General features: G+C 42.6%; 1 protein-coding gene, 1 long non-coding RNA gene and 1 pseudogene across 2 annotated transcripts; 2 read left to right on the top strand and 1 right to left on the bottom strand.

The window, feature by feature from the left end:
- Window positions 1-2,783: 2,783 nt before the first annotated feature.
- Window positions 2,784-4,312, bottom strand: LOC138442251 (uncharacterized). Its single transcript, XR_011257599.1, has 2 exons — window positions 4,162-4,312; window positions 2,784-3,027 (listed from the first exon to the last, which is right to left on the bottom strand). It is a non-coding gene; the product is annotated as an uncharacterized lncRNA (long non-coding RNA).
- Window positions 4,313-11,950: 7,638 nt separating this feature from the next.
- LOC138433856 (small ribosomal subunit protein uS2-like) lies at window positions 11,951-12,659 on the top strand (annotated as a pseudogene).
- Window positions 12,660-13,626: 967 nt separating this feature from the next.
- LOC138433807 (large ribosomal subunit protein P2-like) lies at window positions 13,627-13,941 on the top strand. The gene is made up of 2 exons (XM_069577103.1): window positions 13,627-13,746; window positions 13,792-13,941. The coding sequence occupies exons 1-2, from the start codon at window positions 13,627-13,629 to the stop codon at window positions 13,939-13,941; spliced, it is 270 nt and encodes an 89-aa protein (XP_069433204.1).
- The last annotated feature ends 6,419 nt before the right edge of the window (window positions 13,942-20,360 follow it).

The raw sequence follows: 20,360 nt of genomic DNA, 5'->3' as shown, positions 1-20,360 counted from the left end.
TGGTATGCTGCAGTCTACGAGGTCACAAAGAATCGGACATGACTTAGCGACTGAACAACAGGCCTAAAATATGGGAGCCACCAGAAAGAAACTTTGCCAGCAGGGGCTAAAAGTGCTTGCTGTTTAGATGACAAGGGAAAAAAAAATCATTCCCCTGGGTATTCTAGCCTCTGCAAATCATCCCCCCATTCTGCCTATTAAACTTCTGCCACAAATATAAAAATACTGTGGTGTTGATTGGAGTAGTGGGCTGAAAAGGTGAAATTGATTTACTTTAGAAAAGGGAGAAAGAGCTACCAGCCTCCAGAGGAATAAATTCAGAAAGGCAGGAAGGGAGCTGGGGGAGAGAAGACAAGTGCTCTTGTCGCTGGGTTTAAGAGAGTTTGGAGGGAAGCTGGGAGAAGGAGGAAAAGAATTAGGAGGAGGGAGCCATAAACGTGTGATATATACGACTAGAGAGAGATGGGAAAGGCCATTTTGAGATGTTTTGCTGTACATTTGGGAATCTCTTTCATATGTTTCAACAGAGCTCAGTAAAGATTACAATTGTCTTGCAATTATTTTTTTTCTTGGGCTGGAAAGCCCCCACTGACATAGCAAGCAACTTCAGTGGCAACACTCCCTTCCCTTCCTGCCTGTCTAGGTAGGTAGTAAGACAGTGTCCAGATTGTAAATTCTTTCATGAAAAGCCATTTGGGGATCTCCAGTAGGTTCTACAAAACAGAAGTATTTATTATGCTAATCCTAATACACAGTTTCTCATTCTTGAATGGGCAGCCTCAGAGTTTAAATTTTGCTCTCACAGTTTCACAGAAAGCACAGGAAGCATCACAGTAAGACATCTCTCTGATCATCAGGTGCTTTTGGATGATGATGTCATGCGGTTTTCTTGAATCATCGCTGTCCTTTTACTGAGTATATGGCGGGACTGATAGGTGTTAGATGGAATAAGGGCTCAGAGTGGCCCACTAGCCTCGGTCCTTATTTGGGTCAAGAGCTATTGTGTCTTTGAGAACTTTATTTGAATCAGTGCTGAGGTCCTGATTTTTTTTTCCCTCTGCCAGATTTCCTGTATCTTTACCCACTTCTTTACCACCCAACGACATCTGGTCTGCTTAGCAAATTCCTACTCTAAAGGAAAGCCTTTTGAAATGTCCTCAGCTCTGTGAGACCCACCCTGACCACTCACCACAACCTCTGTACATAAGTCACCTTCTCATATTGCAATATTCCTTTCATATCTACCTTCCTCGTTAGAGTGAAGACGCAAATGATCTCTGCATCTTCAGTGCACACAGCTGATGCTCAGTAAACCACTGAACCACCATGTGTCATGTATCCTGTCTTTCTGGGCTGAGAAAGTCCAGTTTTTGAAAAGCCATCATTTTCCAAGCACTTCACCTAGAACTCAAATGGCAGTAGGTGCTAGGGAATTTGACCAACTACTCATCTCTCTATTATAATGCATATTTCTCAATCTTTGAACTGGCGATCTCAGAACAAAGGTCACTCAGATTTACAGAAAGTAGAGGAAAATACCCCAGTAGACAAATTTCTGATCATCAGGGGTGTAAGAATATCATTCTCAAAGCCTTTAGCAATGAGAGTTTCTTTCCCTACACTTCTGTCTCTGACATGAAACTCTTACTCTTTTTAAAAAAAAGTGTTTATCTTTTAAATATGAAAGAACTCCATACTCATTAAAGAAAAATTGAAAAGTAGAAAAAAGCAGAAAACAACAAAACAGTTTTCAGAGTTTCACTATGTAAACAATGTCTGTAACATATTGGGTATGAATTACTCTCTTATTTATGGACTTTAATAAAAACCAGTCAACAGCACATGCTGTCAGCTAAAATCAGAGCCAGATTCCACAGAAAATACATAGGTGGATTTCATAGTTGGTACCTGTGCACACCGGTAGGAAGCATCTGCCTACAGGCAATTCTGGCAGATCTGGGGAGGGGGAGATGAGTTAACAGAAAGGGTGAATTAGCACAGCTGGGTGCCTTTCCTTGATCTTATGGAGCTTTGTCTGTTGCCAGTCACTGTTCTGTTCTCTTCAAATCCCCTGGAGCCATGACAAGCCTCAGGCTTCCGGTTCCCATTCATGCAATTACTGATCAACCCTCTCAGGATGTAGTGATGGACATGCACTTCTTCTAAAAAATCTGAGCGCCTCTCCAGCGGTCCCATGACCTTCACCACTGGTTTCCTTGACTGAACTGGCCTTGAGCTGTCATATTTGAACTTTAGTTGACAGTATGACACTCTTCCTTGGGCCCTTAGTGGCAACCCTAGCATCATCACTTGTTACTTACTGTAATGAAACAAACAACTTCTCAGAATGGAAAGATCATGGCAGAAACATGATGGCTTGCTGAAGTTAATAAGCAGATATATGCAGCTTTCAGGCTGATTAGAGTGGACCATCAGGATGTCCTCATCTGTGTGGAATGACCAGGCCTGAGAAAAAGCATACACTGACTTCTCAACACTGGAACGGATCTTTACATGTGTATATATATTTGTTTTACTTAAGGTAGAAATTATTTCTGGGTCCAGAGGAATGAATCACTGCTGTAAATAAACAAGGCTTACTTGGACTCTAGGAGGCCCTGTGCTACTTGCTGAAGGCGTAAAGACACGTGACAGTCCAATTAGGGAGAGACCCGTGCACCTGTGTGGACGGAAAGGATTTTAATATTTATGGAATGCGCCCTCTGTGCTGGGTGCTGTGCTAGGTGTTTTGGAAAATTAACACATTTGATCTCAACAAAGTGTCAGTTAGAGAATATTTCTTTTCATTTTATAGACGAAGAAACTGAGGCTCAGAAAGTTATTTACTTCCCTAACTCACACAGCTGGAATTTTTAACAAAAACTCAAAACTCGCATCGCAGTCAGTTTGCTGGAGCAGCATTCAGTGTGGATTTGGGAGTTTGACCTCCTTGCCATCTGCCTTGCCTTGCTTGCTGGGTCAGCCAGGGTCCAACAGCCATACCATCCCAGTCTTCCTCCTCCTTCCCTGATGATGCAAAGGAAGAAATGGTGGCATGAATGGGATGTGTAGATTTAGAGGGTCTTGTGTTCCTACTAGTGATGTGACTTCAAGTTCACGTCTTGATATTTCTGAGCTCTGGTTCCTCATCCATACAATGGCACAATGTCTACCTTAAGGTGAAGTGAAGTCGCTCAGTCGTATCCGATTCTTTGCGACCTCATGGACCGTAGCCTACCAGGCTCTGCGGTCCATGGGATTTTCCAGGCAAGAATACTGGAGTGGGCTGCCATTCCCTTCTCCAGGGGATCTTCACAACCCAGGAATCAAACGCAGGTCTCCTGCATTGCAGACAGACGCCTTACCATCTGAGCCACAAGGGAAGTCCTTCAGTATTAACTATGTCTACCTTATAGGGTTAAGATTACGCATCTTGAGTTATAAGTGGCTCATACTGCACATGGAGCATTTCAACACTCAATAAACGTTAGCTCTTGTGCCGCCACTGCTTCCCCAGCATAAACGTATATGGCCAGCACTGTGCCATGTCCTAAAATACTCTCTATTTTTCCTGTGTTAATCTTTGTCCCCTGAAAACCATTCCCCTCCCTGTTTGGCTGTAAATTCTTTGAGGGAAAAAAAAAAACATGTTACATATTAACATCTTTCATAGTGTGTGACCCATAGCAAACATGAAAAATCAAATACTTAAACCCAAATATTTGATTGATTGATTGATTGATTGCTTATTGACACCACGTTCTGACTGCTAGGTGATGGGCTTATAGGAGAGAACTGGAGCCGGCCAGCTTATCCAATGACTGGCTGTGAAAGCCCTGTTAAAATTTTAGGAAATTTGTGATCCAGTCATTAAATGATGAGTGACTTAAAATCTGCTGTAGTAGGGGCATTTATACCACAGAAACTACCAAACCCTACAAAGAAGGGATTCATTTCACCCCCACACCCAAACACACATACAGAGCCAGCATGTACCAGGCTTCCTGATAGTGTAATTCCTCTTGCTTCATCATTTTAAAGAAACTCCCAGATGATGCTTAGCTTAATTTTATGAAAGCAGAAACCTGTAGAGTGTTTGAAGACTCCTCATACTAATAGGCTTTCCAATTCTAAAACTGGAAATTTAAAGATCTCACTTACTTCAATCTGCCTCCAGTGTAGAAGAATCTTCTTTAAACAGTCTTGATGGATGCCGCAGGAATGGCAGTCTCTCTCGTGGATAGCTCCAAAACTTCTTCTTCATGATGGTCTGGTCTTCCCTGCAACTTGCACTCGTTGTTCTTGGATTTGCCTGTATTTTGTAGCAAAGTATAATGTCTGTACTCTCCAGGCAGTAGAGCTGAGCACAGCTATCACGCCATAGCTGTCTGGACTTCTTTTGTCAGCCCGTGTGGCCTTTGTTTGCTCATCATTAAGACCCCTTTCTTGGTAAAGAACCTGACTGCCAGGGCAGGAGACGAAAGAGACATGGTTCTGTCCCTGGGTCAAGAAGATCCCCTGGAGTAGGAAATGTCAACCCACTCCAGTATTCTTGCCTGGAAAATTCCATAGGTAGAGGAGACTAGTGGGCTACATACAGTCCATGGGGCCACAGAGACTCGGACAAGACTGAGCAACTGAACAGCAGCAGCACCATTGTAGTTCTCCAAGAACTGAACAAAATACTCTAGATTTGGCCAGTTAAGTACAAACAAGTGAGACTACTGCTTTATATGATGTTTTCCCACAAGCATATTTCAGATTTAGTTTAAAAAAAGAAGAATTGTTTTTCATGGGCATTATTTTCAAGTCAGGCTACATGTCCCACTCTTTGTGACCTCATGGACTATATGTAGCCTGCCAGGCTCCTCTGTCCATGGAATTGTCTAGGCAAGAATCCTGCAGTGGGTTGCCATTCCTTCTCCAGGGGATCTTCCCAACCCAGGGATCAAACCTGGATCTCCTGCACTGCAGGCAGATTCTTTATCGTCTGAGGCACTAGGGATCTACATAATTCATTTCATGAACTTAGCACTGTACATTAATGATAGTTGTATGTAATATTCTCATTACTGATGCATTTTTATTGAGTACTGATTTTGGTAGCCATCATATTCATTCAAATAATTTTTAAGTTTTGTGACCTCCGCTATAGACCTTTCCATAGCTAAATTTTCAAGATTAATGCAAATATTCAGCCCATTGTGATTTATCCCATTACTATTATCCAACACAACTTTCTGAAATTTGTCTTCAAGGATATCATGAGAAGTTTTGTCCAATAGTTTGTTGAAATCAGGCATGTTTATATAATTCCCTAGATTTGTCAGTGTAACAATTTCATCCAAAACAGTAAAGACATTGATATGGTCTGCCTTGTTTTTAGTGAACCCAGCCAGTTTCTTGTATTCATCTGTTTGTTTTCTAGTTTGCTTGTAAGTGCTATATTTAATAATTGATTCTAGAATTTCATACTGAGAAAAACTCACCAGTCGGTAGTTTCTGATAACTACCTTTTCCTGTTTGTTGTGATTCAGAATGACATTTTCTTAACATTTCCCTTGAAACTTCTCCTGTCCATGTTGATGTCACATGGTTTCTTAGTCATGGGACTCTTGCAAGTCTGAGTCATCCTGTGAAATCATTTGCTCTGTCCGTTAGTGCACTTCTATCCAATAGAAACACGAGGAAACCATAAAAATGAACTGTTAACATAATTTTAAAATTTCTAATAGCCACATTGCTGCTGCTGCTGCTAAGTCGCTTCAGTCGTGTCTGACTCTGTGCGACCCCACATTAAATAGCTAAAAAGAAACAGGCAAATTTTTTTAAAAAATTCTTTATTTACTTTACATTTTGGCCATGCTGAGTATTTGTCATCATGTGTAGGCTTTCTTTAGTTGCAGTGCACAGATTTTTCACTGTGGTGGCTTCTCTTATTTCAGAGCATGGGCTCTAGAGCGCACAGGCTCCAGCAGTTGGGCCCACAGGCTTAGCTGCATGAGGGATCTTCCCAGACCAAGATTTGAACCTGTGTCTCCTGCACTGGCATGCAGATTCTTTGCTAGTGGACCACCAGGGAAGTCTGATAAACAAGTAAAATTAATTTTAACTCTGAATGGTTATCATTTCAATATATAACCTATATAAAATTACTGGGATAGTTTACCTTTTTCATACTAAGTCTTCCAAATCTAGAGTGTGTTTTATACTTATAATAAATCTTAATACATATATGCCAGCCACATTTCAAGGGCTCGAAAGGCTCATGTAGCCAGCAGTATCATATTGAGTCATGCAGGGATAGACTTCTACTTATTGCAAGTGACTGGACATTATTGTTGCTATTATTATTCTTATGGTGTACTCTATTATCTTGTATTTCATTCCTGTTTTCATACTTATTCTTTCCTTTTCAACATGAAGGGCTCAGGCAGAGTCAAGAAAGCAAGAGCTAAAGAGAGGTGGAACAGCCTCACCTTCTCTTTGTCTGTTAATATTAATGAGGGTACCTTTTACAGTGAAACACTGTAAAGAAAACTCATTAAGGGCAACAACATCCCCTAGCCCACAACTCTCCCTAGGACCACAAAATGGGTATGTTACAAAGGCCGGGGAGCTAATTCTCTCCAGATGTTTGCAAAGCAAGCAAGACCAAAAGGTGGAAACTGAAATTACTAAACACTTAATAAGGAGCTGATGGAACCAAGGCCCCAGGGTTGGCTCAGCAATAAGTGAAACACAGAGACCCTATTTGTTCAGAGGAACTTCAAAGTCGCCTATAAAATCCCAGGAAAGGTGAGAGGCAAAGACACTGCAGAGGATTCTGCAGCATTCCTGCAAAGTCAAACTGAAGACTGACTTGAGATGCTTCCCCTGGTGCTTAAGAAGACTTGGGGGCAGATCTGGCGAGCAGATGTTTCACTTTTGTCAATGCCCATTCTTACATATAGTACATTTATGGAGGATATAGGCCTTTCTCTAATGAGGCCAAAGAGGGCAAAGCAATTAAACATTCAGTTAAAAAAAAAAAAAAAAGAGCAAATGCCTTATCTGTACTACATACTACTCTAGACCCAAACCATAAATTTGCTAATGAGGTATAGCAGATCCAAATAAAGTTGGCCTTACTTATCTTTGTTTTTTCTTCCTTCCCTCTCTTTAATAGTGGGACAGAGAACAAGAAGGTTTGTCTAAGATCATACTTATGACTGCTGATGCTGAAGCTGAAGCTCCAATGCTTTGACCACCTGATGTGAAGAGCTGACTCACTGGAAAAGATCCTGATGCTGGGAAACATTGAGGGCATGAGGGCCAGGGGGAAGCAGAGGATGAGATGGTTGGATGGCATGATCAACTCGGTGGACATGAGTCTGGGCAAACTCCGGGAGATAGTGAAGGACAGGGAAGCCAGGTATGCTGCAGTCCATGGGGTCACAAAGGGTTGGACATGAGTGAGCAACTGAACAACCACAACAAATAATTACAGAGGAGAAAAGAAGATCAAATAATCAAATGTGGTATCATTTGAAAGTCTGATAAGTTATCTCTTTGGTCACCAGTTACCTGGAAGGAGAAAGTTTTTTGGATCCAATCCTATAGCTGTTTTGTTGTTTGTTTGTTTTATTTTGTTTGTTTTTTTCATTGTTAATCACTGTGATCTGTCAGTATGCACTGTTTGCCTTTCATATCTTTCTCTGAGATTCAAAGAAGGAATGAAATAATACCGGCTGAAAAGCAAGACAAGAAAAATGATCAAATGTGCCCCAGGGACTTCCTTGGTGGTCCAGTGGCTAATATTCCAAGCTACCCAACGTAGGGGGCCTGGGTTCAATCCCTGGTTGGGGTACTAGACTCCACATACTGCAACTAAAAGATCTTGCATGCTGCAATGAATATAGAAGATTCTCCATGCCGACTAAGACCTGGTGCAACCGAATAATTAAAGTAATTTTTAAAAAATTGATCCCACTCAGTTCAGTCGCTCAGTAGTGTCTGACTCTTTGTGACCCCATGGACTGCAGCATACCAGGCTTCCCTGTCCATCACCAACTCATGCCCAACTCATGTCCATTGACATGGTGATGCCATCCAACCATCTCATCCTCTGTCATTCCTATCTCCTCCTGCCTTCAATATTTCTCTGCATCAGTGACCCCACTACCTAGGCAAAATAACTGCCATGGAGGATGGAAGAGAAATAAAACTCATTAAAATTCATTAAAACTCAGAGTTCTTTCAGTTTTTAGTTTTAAGAGAGAAAAACAGGCAGTTCTGGTGTTAGAAAGTTCTGGTGTTGCCTCTGGTGTGAGGCAAAATCCCCTATCTCCTCGGAGAATCCAAACAAAATGGATCCCTCCTCCCCGTTTTTTTCCAGTTTTATTAAGATTTCACATTCACATTCAGCTGTATGAATTCACACACAGCACAGTATAAGTTTAAGGTGAACAGCATGATCATTTGACTTACATACATCATGAAATAATTACCACAGTATATTCAGTGAACCCCCCCTTTTTTTTTTTTTACTAATAGAATTATGTGCATTGCATTCACAATATATTGGTAAGTCAAATGTATAGTCTCTTTGAACTGAGGCCTAGGTTGGATTCCCAGCTCAGCCAGCCACTTACTAAATGTGTAACATCTTAACTCCTCTTGAGTTTCAGTTTCCTTATCTATAAACAGAGCACTGGGGGATGGGGGAATGGGGATCGGGGAAAACTTCCTTCCTAGGATTATTCTGAGGCTTAGCAAAGGCAGTGAATGCGAAGCACTGGCCTTTCATAGCCCAGTCCTGGCGCAGGCTAAGAGGTAACTAGTGACACCCAAGGTGATAGCCACTGACTACTCACCACCCCACCTTCCATTCACCACTTCTCCTGTAGAAAGATGGCTTTTTGGTATTCACAGCCTTCAGTAGATTGCTTTATTGGCAGGCAGATTCTTTTCCTTCCTTCACACAAAGGGCAGTTCTTCAGGATTGTTCCCTGTGCTACTTTTCTTCATTAAGAAAAAGAACAGTCTCAGCTGGGTCCCATGCTTGGTGAATTCCTTCGTCTGAGCATTCTGAAACGGCTTTCTGAGCTGGACCCTTGGCTAAAGAGCTACGCGTCACTCTGTGGCCATGCTGCCCTCACTTCCCCTTCCTAGGACTTTTGTGCGTATGACCAATCCTCACAATAACGCATTTCATAAAGTCATGATTTGACAAGAGAAAGATAAATGTAAACATTACACAGACAAACACTGGGAGGAGAGACATCTGGATGTCCACTGCTTGCTTCCTGTTGAGAGAGTTTGGGAACTTGGGGATTTTAACAGTTGGACAGGGCTAATTTTGGAAACAACTTCACATTCGTACAAAAAGGAAAAGCACATATTTACTACGCTTCACTCATCCAGTGAGGGAAGCTGGTGGTCATCTTCCCAGGCCTCTCTGAGAACAAAAGGGATTGAATTGGAAACCCAGGGAGGTTTTCTTCTCCCTTTTCATCCTCTCACTTCCAGGGCACACCTTCTCCTTGCATGACTCCAAGTTCCTTGCTTTCCAACTTTCTTTCTTACATTCACTTTCTTCCAAGGTTCTGGAAGTCCTGACTTGATTCTGGCTTTACCACTGACAGATCTCTTACTCTAAGCCTCAGTTTCCTCTTTTGAAAATAAAATTACTCACAGTAGTAATAGTAATAGCAATCATAGCAATAATAAGTACTAACCCTCCAATTTCATAAGATTGTGTCAATCAATACTTTTCCTCCTCCTCCCAGTTCCCAGAATACTTGATGTTGTTTCTTGCTTCTATATCTTTCAATATGAGGTTTCTCTTTTTCTCTCCCTAGAAAACTATGACTCAGTCTTTCAGACCTAGCCAAATATTACTGATGCAGTGAGAGATTCTTTGTCTCTCTCTCATAGGTATTAAAAATAATACTTCAGGGGACATTTAGTAACAGGGAAAATTTTGAAATACATCTTTTAGTAAGAAAAAGCAAGTTATAAAATATATGATCCAAATTACGTACTGTATTGAGTTAGCTAAAAAGGTCATTTGGGTTTTTCCATAACATCTTACAGAAAAACTAGAACATTCTTTTTGGTCATCCCAATATTATATATATATATTTAAATTTATTTAACAAGATGGTAAATGGGGCTTCTCTTGTTGTGGGCTTTGGGCTACAGCTACAAAACTGAAAGCACCTTCCTATTGTAAAGAGGAGATACTAGGGACATATGCAGATGTTATTAAAAAGTTGACCAGATAGCCTCGCAACACCCCCCCCCCCCCCATATACACACACACACACAGACACTCACACATACACACTTGAAAGTGTTAGGTGCTTAGTTGTGTCTAGCTCTTTGCAACCCCATGGATCATAGCCTGCCAGGCTCCTCTATACATGGAATTTTCCAGGCAAGAATATTAGAGTGGGTTGCCATTTCCTTCTTCAGGGGTTCTTCCCGACCCAGAGATCAAACCTGGGTTTCCTACATTTCGGGCAGATTTCTTTACCGTCTGAACTACAAAAGAAGCCCTCCACTACCTACATAAGAAACGATAAGAAACTCAAATTCAATTTGCTTAAGTATGAATTTCTTACTAATGATTTGTTGGCTGAATAGAAACTGTTGTGTCATCTCTTCCATTCCCCATGAGTTGCTTACTTCTCAGGTCAAGTGGAGAACCACTCCAGGAAATTGAGGCTGCCTGCAAGAAGGGGAGCCTGGCTTCTCCCTTTCTCAGGATGCTGAGTTACAGACACTCTCAGACCCACCAATGTGCTGCCTCCCAAGCAGAAAAGAGTAAGAAAGCTCCTAGGAGGTTGACACATGATCCCTTCCCTAGAGGTGGTGGGGGGCACGTGTGAACCCAGCGAGCCCTGTCTGGGCACCCTGAAGAGGGGAGTCAGAGGAGCAGCAGGCCACAGCAGGGTAAGGAGAAAAAGCAGCAGAGGACCAATGACGCCAATGATGCCAGTGACCAATGATGCTATTTAGGATGGAGGGGAGACCTCAGTTTTCCACAGGCCAAAAAGACATTTTGAAGGTAACTGGACCTAAAGATCCTTGAAGGTCACCCCAGCAGAAAATGGCGGTAGAGTGACTGCAAAAGCTGAGAGTGGGGGAAGGCAGGGCATCAGCTGTGTTGCGTGTCACACAAATATCAGGGGCTGCACAGTATGTAGTTAACTGGGTGCCTCCTCGTAATCCACACAACCCGTCAAAGACCAGGGTGTGGAAGCCTCCAGAGACAAGCAGGAGGAGCCTGGGAGATGTAAAACAGCAGCCGCAGCACTAAGGGAGGATATTTCTCTCTTCCTCTTCCCTTCTCTTTACCCCAAATCTGGAGATCTAGTAGAAGCAAGGAGAACACACCCAGACATTACACTTCTCACTCCCCACTGAAGATTCCTGCCAGTGACTCAGAACTGTATTGAGGTTTGCAAATCCAGGGATGTTGGGAAGAGCAGAAATTTTAAATTGGGAGTGAGACAGAAACTTTGCCTTAGGCTAAATGAAACGATGTTATAACTGAAAGTGACTTTTTTTTTCCCCCTAGATCCATGTTGCTCTCAAGAGCCCATTCCTATTGAAGGATGAAAAAAACTTCAGACTTGCTAACGAAAGATAGGGCTTCCCAGGTGACCCTAGTGGTAAAGAACCTGTCTGCCAATGCAGGAGACATAAGAGACACAGGTTCTAGGTCGGGAAGATTCCCTGAAGGAGGGCATGGCAACCCATTCCAGTTTTCTTGCCTGGAGAATCCCATGGACAGAGGAGCCTAGCAGGCTACAGTCCATGGGGTTGCAAAGAGTTGGGCAAGACTGAAGCAACTTAGCACACAAGCAATGAAAGCTAATCCAGTCTTTGCTCACATATCCAGAGAGCAGTCCATACAGAATTGCCCTGGGTCCTTGGTATAACTTAAAGGGAAATGTTCACAATGTCCAGAGCTCTTGATGTCCTACAGATGAAGTGGGAGGATGTCCTCAAATTCTAAGCAGCAGGAACCCACTTAGGTGGCACCAACCGTGACTTCCAAATGGAACAGTGCATCTGCTAAAGGAAAAGAGATGACGTCTACATTCTAGATCTGAAGGGGGCCCGGGAGAAGCTTCTGCAGATGGCTTGTGCCATTGTTACCATTTAAAAACCAGCTGATCAGTGTCACACCCTTCAGGAACACAGGCCAGGGGGCTGTGCTGAAGTGTGCTGCAATCACTGCAGCCACCCCTCCTGCCGCCCGCTTCACTCCCAAAGCCTTCCCTAATCAGACCCAGGCAGCCTTCTGGGGCCATGTCTTCTGGTGGTCACTGATCCCAGAGCTGACAACCAGCCTCCCATGAAGGTGTTGTGCGTTAACCCACGGACCACTGCGCCCTGTACACAGATTCTCGTCTGTGCCCTGTGGTCACTGACATCCTTGCAGCAAGAAGGAAGCTCACTCAGTGTGTCTGAGGAGATGGATGCTGGCCCAGAAAGTTCTGCGTGCACGTGGCACCACCATCCTGGGTGCACACCTATGGGAGGTCACACCTCACCTCTGCTTCTATAGGTGGGGCTGGAGAGTCAGAAAAGAACGAGCAGTACATGCTGAGAAGGCCACAAGGAAGAACAGCAGGGTGCACGGGGTCCAGCTCCCAAGTTCATGACTACTCCACCTGAGGTCACAGATGGGTCTGAAGGCACAAGCGCCTCTGTGCCTGCCCAGCGGGTCCTGTAGAAGACGGGAGTCCTCAGCCACCACTGTGGACTGGTCTACTGGTCTACAGGTCCCAATGCTCAGGTTACTGAATGGGTAGGAACAACCACTTAGTGGTCCTAAGCTGCTCTTCCCTAGGCTCTTACACAGAAAGCAGAGATAAGATTAGCAGAAAAAGATAAAAGGAATGTAATATAGTCTCTAGGTTTGAAACTCTTCCAGGTAAATATTCTGTTGATTCTGCTAGTCGAAATGTGGGACCACTTTTTCCTTCTCAAGGTATTTCCCTTTTTCCTCCCTATTTCTGCGATGACGTCTGGGTTTAGGCAGCAGTTTACACATCCTCTTCACAATGGGAAGGGACGTCTCTAATCTACACACTGTGTCCTCATTTTACAGAGAAGAAAGGGAAGGTGGAGTAGCCTGTTGAGGGCACCTAGCTGGTGGGGTGAACAGCTGCCTCCGTGGTGAGCGGAGGTTGACATTTACAAGTGTAAGAGAGCCTGGGTGGATGGATGGGGCCATTGACGTGTCACAGCAGAAAAATAAAGAGCACGCCGGCTGGATGTGGATGGCATGGTGCCAGATCTTGGCACACTTATCAAGATACTCTCAGATTCACATAACGCACACCAGCCTAACACACTGGGGTCATTTCTATCCTTCTGGAAAATAGACATGGTCCAGTAAAGGACATAGGACTTCACAGGCTTCAATATAAAATTGGTACTATTTGTTCCGTTAGTGTATTCCTCATTCAACTATTAGTATCTATTTCATGTGTTTTACATATAAGGTAAAATTCTAGGTACTAAGGAAAAAGAAAAACAACGCAGATGGTCCCTGTTCTTATTGAGCTTTTATTCTGAAAGGGAAGGGAGAGGTCACATATGAGGGGCTTCTCTGCTGGCGCCACAATGCACCATGTCGCCTCCAACCTGCTGGCTGTCCTTGCCGGCAGTTCCTCTCCCACCACTAAGGAAGGACATCAAAAGATCCTTGATAGCATGGGCATTGATGGCTCAACAAGATCATCAGTGAGCTGAACGGAAAAAAAAAACACTGAGGACATCACTTCCCAGGGTGTCAGCAAGCTGGCCAACGTGCCCACTGGCAGGGCTGTGGCTGTCTTCACTGCCCGGGATCTGCAGCTCCTGCTGCAGGTTCGACCCCAGGGCAGAGCAGAGAAGAAGGCAGAGTCTGAGCAGTCAGTGGACGACTTATTTGACTAGAGTCCTGTGTGTGTGCTCAGTCGCTTCAGTCGTGTCCAACTCTGCAAACTTATGGACTGTAGCCGTTAGGCTCCTCTGTCCATGGGGATTCTCTAGGCAAGAATACTGGAATGGGTTGCTATGCCCTCCTCCAGGGGATCTTCCCCACCCAGGGATGGAACCCAAGTCTCTTACATCTCCTGCACTGGCAGGCAGATTCTTTATCACTAGTGCCACCTGGGAAGCCCAACTAGAGACCTGAGTGAGTGAAGTGAGTTGGTGAAGTCGCTCAGTCATGTCCGACTCTTTGCGACCTCATGGACTGTAGCCTACAAGGCTCCTCTGTCCATGAAATTTTCCAGGCAAGAGTACTGGAGTGGGTTGCCATTTCCTTCTCCAGGGGATCTTCCCAACCCAGGGATCAAACCCGGGTTTCCCGTATTGCGGGCAGACACTTTAATCTCTGAGCCACCAACTAAAGTCCTGCTCCCCTTCAAATAAAACCCTTTTTCATGTTAAAAAAAAAAAGGAGGGGGAGGAGTGGAGAGAATGAAAACTAATTGCACAATGAAGGTCCTATTGCATTTTTTGATAAGTGTTCTGATAGAGAAATTTAGCACCCTATGAGACCATAAAATAGGACAGGTCTATTTGGTGAGTCAGAGAATCTTTTCTTTTCTTGAGGGAATGGGCTTTGAGCTAAGCTAGAAAAGATGAATGGAAGCTAGCCAGGGGGAAGGGTAATGCTAGAAGAATGCTCCAGATTACCTGAGCTAGTCCTATTGAGACAGGGCAGGGCTCGAGCATGGACTTAAAAAAAAGAGCTGGATCTCAAAAATATACAAGCAACTTCTGCAGCTCAATTCCAGAAAAATAAACGACCCAATCAAAAAATGGGCCAAAGAACTAAATAGACATTTCTCCAAAGAAGACATATGGATGGCCAACAAACACATGAAAAGATGCTCAACATCACTCATTATTAGAGAAATGCAAATCAAAACCACAATGAGGTACCACTTCACACCAGTCAGAATGGCTGCGATCCAAAAATCTGCAAGCAATAAATGCTGGAGAGGGTGTGGAGAAAAGGGAACCCTCCTACACTGTTGGTGGGAATGCAAACTAGTACAGCCACTATGGAGAACAGTGTGGAGATTCCTTAAAAAATTGCAAATAGAACTACCTTATGACCCAGCAATCCCACTGCTGGGCATACACACCGAGGAAACCAGAATTGAAAGAGACACATGTACCCCAATGTTCATCGCAGCACTGTTTATAATAGCCAGGACATGGAAACAACCTAGATGTCCATCAGCAGATGAATGGATAAGAAAGCTGTGGTACATATACACAATGGAGTATTACTCAGCAGTTAAAAAGAATTCATTTGAATCAGTTCTGATGAGATGGATGAAACTGGAGCCAATTATACAGAGTGAAGTAAGCCAGAAAGAAAAACACCAATACAGTATACTAACACATATATATGGAATTTAGGAAGATGGCAATGATGACCCTGTATGCAAGACAGGGAAAGAGACACAGATGTGTATAACGGACTTTTGGATTCAGAGGGAGAGGGAGAGGGTGGGATGATTTGGGAGAATCACATTCTAACATGTATACTATCATGTGAATTGAATCGCCAGTCTATGTCTGACGCAGGATGCAGCATGCTTGGGGCTGGTGCATGGGGATGACCCAGAAAGATGTTATGGGGAGGGAGGTGGGAGGGGGGTTCATGTTTGGGAATGCAGGTAAGAATGAAAGATTTTAAAATTTAAAAAATAAAAAACTAAAATTAAAAAAATAAAAAATAAAAAAAGAGCTGGGGTGACTGCACAGTGGTAAGGTCAGTTGTATGAGATTATAGATTGAGTAGATATTGGATTCCATCCATGGTCCACCAGGCAGTGCGTGCAGGAAGAATCAGACTGGGCGTTTCCTGGGAAGGTACAGGAAAAGGAAAAACTAGCCAAAATAGAACTGTATCAATTCCACATTTCAATGTGATGTGACAGACAATTCACCTAACAGTACTTAAAACTGAGGTGAGCAAACTTTCTGTTAAGGGCCAGCTAGTAAATAGGCTTAGAGGGGCAGTTGTCTCTGTGGCAATCTTTCAGCTCTGCAGGTATAGCACAAAAGTGGTCACAGACAAATGTGAACACGGGAGCACAGCTGTGTCCCAATAAAGCTTTACTTATTGCCCATGGGCTGCAGTTTGTTGATCCTCAGCATAAAATAACATATTTAAGGTTCACTTAGCAAGAGGTATAAAGCGGTGAGTGGTTTTAGGGTTAGTTCAGCAACAGTTTGGAGAAGGCAAAGCTACCCACTGCAGTATTCTGGCCTGGAGAATTCCATAGACTGTATAATCCATGGGGTCACAAGAGTCGGACACAACTGAGCGACTTTCACTTCACAGCAACAGTACAAGGCGACCAATTGGAGAATCACGTGCTTCTCTAAGGTCTTGTGAGCATATAAAACCAGATCCTCCCAGAGTTTTTGCCTTTACTTTTACAGGCAAGTTCATTGAATTAATAGTCGAGGGGACATAGATCCTTGAAGAAATTCACTGAGAAGTTTCTTAAGGGGGCCAACTCAGGGTTTTTTGTTCTTTTTTTAAGTTTATTTTTAATTGGAGTATAGGAGATCCAACCAGTCAATCCCAAAGGAAATCAACCCTGAATACTCATTGAAAGGACTGATGCTGAAGCTGAAGCTCCAATACTTTGGCCACCTGATATTAACAGCCGACTTATTGGAAAAGATCCTGATGCTGGAAAATATTGAAGGTAAAGGGAGAAGAGGGCATCGGAGGATGAAATGGTTGGATAGCATCATCAGCTCAATGCACATCAACTTGGGCCAACTCTGAGAGATAATAAGGGACAGGGAAGCCTGGTGTACTTCAGTCAATGGGGTTGCAAAGAGTAGGACATGACTTAGCGACTGAACAACAACATAATTGCTTTACAATACTGTGTTGGTTTCTGTCGTACAACAACGTGAATCAGTCACAAGTATACATATATCTCCTCCCTCTCGAGCATCTCTCCCCTGCCCCTCCCCACCCCTCTAGGTCATCACATCACCTAGCAGAGCTCCCTGTGTTAAACAGCAATTTCCCACTAGCTATCTGGTTTACACATGATAATTATATGTTTCAATACTACCCTCTCAATTCATCCCATTCTCTCCCGTGAGGGGTTTTAAGAGCTAAATGAGAAGGAGTGGTTCATAGTGGTTAGGCTAACCAAGGACAGAAACTAGTACTCTGGATAGAGTAGAGTAAATTGGCTAGTCTATCCAGGATTTGTCAGTATAAATGTTCTTTGGTTAGCAAAGGGTCTTCATTTCAGTCCTGTGGGTACCTGATTCCTGGAGTCCTTCAAAGTTCGCTGTCCTTCATCAGGTTTCATCAGATTCTACTGTTTAGAACCAGCTGTGATAAACATACAGGTTAGTTTTGATTTCTCCTAGCAAATGTTGCTTCTAGTGTAAGTTTTATCTTTTACAGTCAGTTCCCAGATAGCTGCTAAAATTCTAAGCAGCTGAAGAAGCTGTCTGATAGAGAATCTCACACAGTTCTGCAAGAAATCAGAAGGCTCTTTAGAGTGCAGTCCCTGATCATAGTCTGAATGCGCTGAATGAGTGTCAATAGTGTTGGCTGCTAATGAGAATTATTGTATCTTATCTATTTGGAGGTTTGGATTTTGTCTTTCATTAGAATACTTAAAGGGAACATCCCTCCATCCAATTCCTCTTCCCAGGGCTGCACAGAACCAATCTCAGGAAAAACCTCAAGGATAGGAAACTCCAGTTTATCCATAAAGCAAACATACTTATAGTTTAAATGATCAGCCATAGGTTATTGGACTTATTCTATTTATACTCTACTTTTATGAAAAACCGGCAAAGTATATATACACATGCCAGTGTTAGGGATTTAGTAAGAAACGCCATTTCCAGGGTATGTTATAATTAAAGTCATACTAATTCAGCCCAATCCTTAAAAACCTACTCTGCCTCACTCTGCACTGTGAGATAATGATATAATTATAACCCTGAGGCATCGCAGGACATGAGAGAAAGAATGAACTCTTCAAGTTTTTATGTTAATTGTATGTTACTGTTGTCTAATTATTTGTCAGGGGAAGGCAATGAAGAGTGATGAGAAAAACATGGGTTTTTGAAGCTCCAGGCTTTGGATCCCAGCCCTATCACTTACTAACTGCCTGCCTCAGTTTCCCCATCTCTGCAGGTGGGTTTTTTTTTTTGTATCATTAAGGTCAGCTTTAGATTAATCAGGGATTAATTAAAGATTAATCATAGGCTTTTTTGTTTCTTTTAACTAATTTTTAAATTAAAGTTACAAATTGAAACGAGCTCTTCCTTAACATTTTAAGTTTGGCTTCAAATCTTATTCATTTATAAGGCTAGTGAATTTTAACAATTACTTGAGAAATGACTCGATGGACGCGAGTCTGAGTGAACTCTGGGAGTTGGTGATGGACAGGGAGGCCTGGCGTGCTGCGATTCATGGGGTCGCAAAGAGTCGGACACGACTGAGCAACTGAACTGAACTGAACTGATGACTAACGTTTGCTTTCATTTACACACCTGGTTAATTAAACACCTTTACATATTTCAAAGTGTATTTAATGTATTTGATTCCTTTCTTAATGATTTCAATGGTCTGACAACAGAGTTTCCTTAATTAAAAAAAAAACCCTAAGTCTAATAAATTAAACTTAGAAATATGGGAAACGGTAGCTCCCTTAGATATTCTAATACAGTACATAAACTTAGTGAGACTTCAAATGAAAATCACAAGTTTAATCAGGTATTTGATTACATAATTTAAGTTGGAGTTACAAGACTGTCACTCTGTTTGGCCAAATTCATTGTAAACATTAGAAATATGTAACACTTGCATAGATTCCCTCAGCCTGAAAGATTAATATTTAACAAGTCTTTATCTGTTCAGACAAATATCGCTGAAAGTCATTGAGGTTACTTTCAACCAAGAGAACTGTCTTCAGCTACCTGCACTGACTCCTCTCACATCTCACTTAGAAAACCAGTGTATCTCCCCTTGTACTATATGGGTGCCCTTCTGAGTCTGTCTGTCACTGAAGATTCCAGACTTAGCGAGGATGCTGACTAGACTCCTGTTGATTCTGCTTGGATGTGCTGAAGGTTATTTGTAGTTGCAGATCAGTTTTAAAACGAGGCTATTTATGTTGCTCTTGTCCTCAGAGTTAATTCATACCTATTTCTATGTGTGCTCTAGGAAGCCTATAACTAGGAAGCCTGAGTCAGTCTCTCGGTTGGGTTTTGCATTTCCTCCACAAAACCTTAAATCTGTAAGAGCCTCTCCACTTCTTCCAGGATTCTAGAGTTACATGTCCTTGGTTATTGATACTGCATATATGCATTGTGTATTGGATACTGAAATGACAACTGATTGAGTTTCAAATATCTCTATGACTTCGCTTATGGTCACAATATGTGAGATGTCTATTAACAATCTATGCTTGTGGAATTATACTACCTACCTTGCAGGGTTGTTGTAAATTAGCATTAGTGAATGTTAAGCACCTGCCCTGGTAATGGTACAACTACTATTGCTTTTACAACTCATTGACCCTAATGCATTTTCTAGTTACTAACACTGCTCATTTCCTCATTGGCCAGCTTAAGTCTTATCATTAATTATGACATCATTGCAGCCCTACATAAATCCTCAGTTGTCGGGACTTCCTTGATGAACCAGTGGTTAAGAATCTGTCTTCCAATACAGGAGACACGGGTTCAATCCCTGGTCGGGAAGCTAAGATCCCACATGCCATGACACGACTAAGCCTTCGTGCTGCAACTACGGATCCTGTGCACTCTGCACGCCGCAGTGAAGACCCCGCATGCTGCAACTAAGACCTGATGCAACCAAAAATAAATTTCTAAAAAAGAAGAGGAAAAAAAGGTTTAAATAAATTCTCAGTTGTTTTGCCCCTTTCTTTCCTCATCAGACTTCTATGGCAAACCACCAACCTTCTTAAATTGCCACACTTACTCTGAGTCTGTGAACTTGCTTCCAATGTCACTAAGGAAACACAGGCACTCAAATGGTAACATCCACATACTCCCATCCCCATATCCAACCACCTCTCTGCATCTGTGCATATCTCTCTCAGATGAGCTCCTAGCAAAAACCAGCCTCTCTCTTTGTGTACTAGATCTCATCTCCTGTCTGTATGAGAACACTGCTTTTGCAATCCCCTCCCTCTCTCGAGCATTATCAATCTTTTCCTCTCTAATAGATCTTGTCCATTTGCTTACACAATTGCTATTAGTCCTCCCATCTCTTTTCCAATGTTCTCTTGACTCCTTTTCTTGCCCAGTAAAGCTTCATTTTTTAAAATTTC

Source organism: Ovis canadensis, chromosome 1 (genome assembly GCF_042477335.2).
Source record: "Ovis canadensis isolate MfBH-ARS-UI-01 breed Bighorn chromosome 1, ARS-UI_OviCan_v2, whole genome shotgun sequence".
Lineage (NCBI taxonomy): Eukaryota > Metazoa > Chordata > Mammalia > Artiodactyla > Bovidae > Ovis > Ovis canadensis.
This window is presented reverse-complemented; position numbering and strand designations above follow the sequence as displayed.

Excerpts from the sequence above, each read along its gene's own strand:
- LOC138433807 (XM_069577103.1), top strand. The coding sequence starts at position 13,627 with ATGCACCATGTCGCCTCCAACCTGCTGGCTGTCCTTGCCGGCAGTTCC. Across the intron at positions 13,747-13,791 it reads ATGGCTCAACAAGATCATCA|GGTGTCAGCAAGCTGGCCAA; the intron begins GTGAGCTGAACG and ends ATCACTTCCCAG.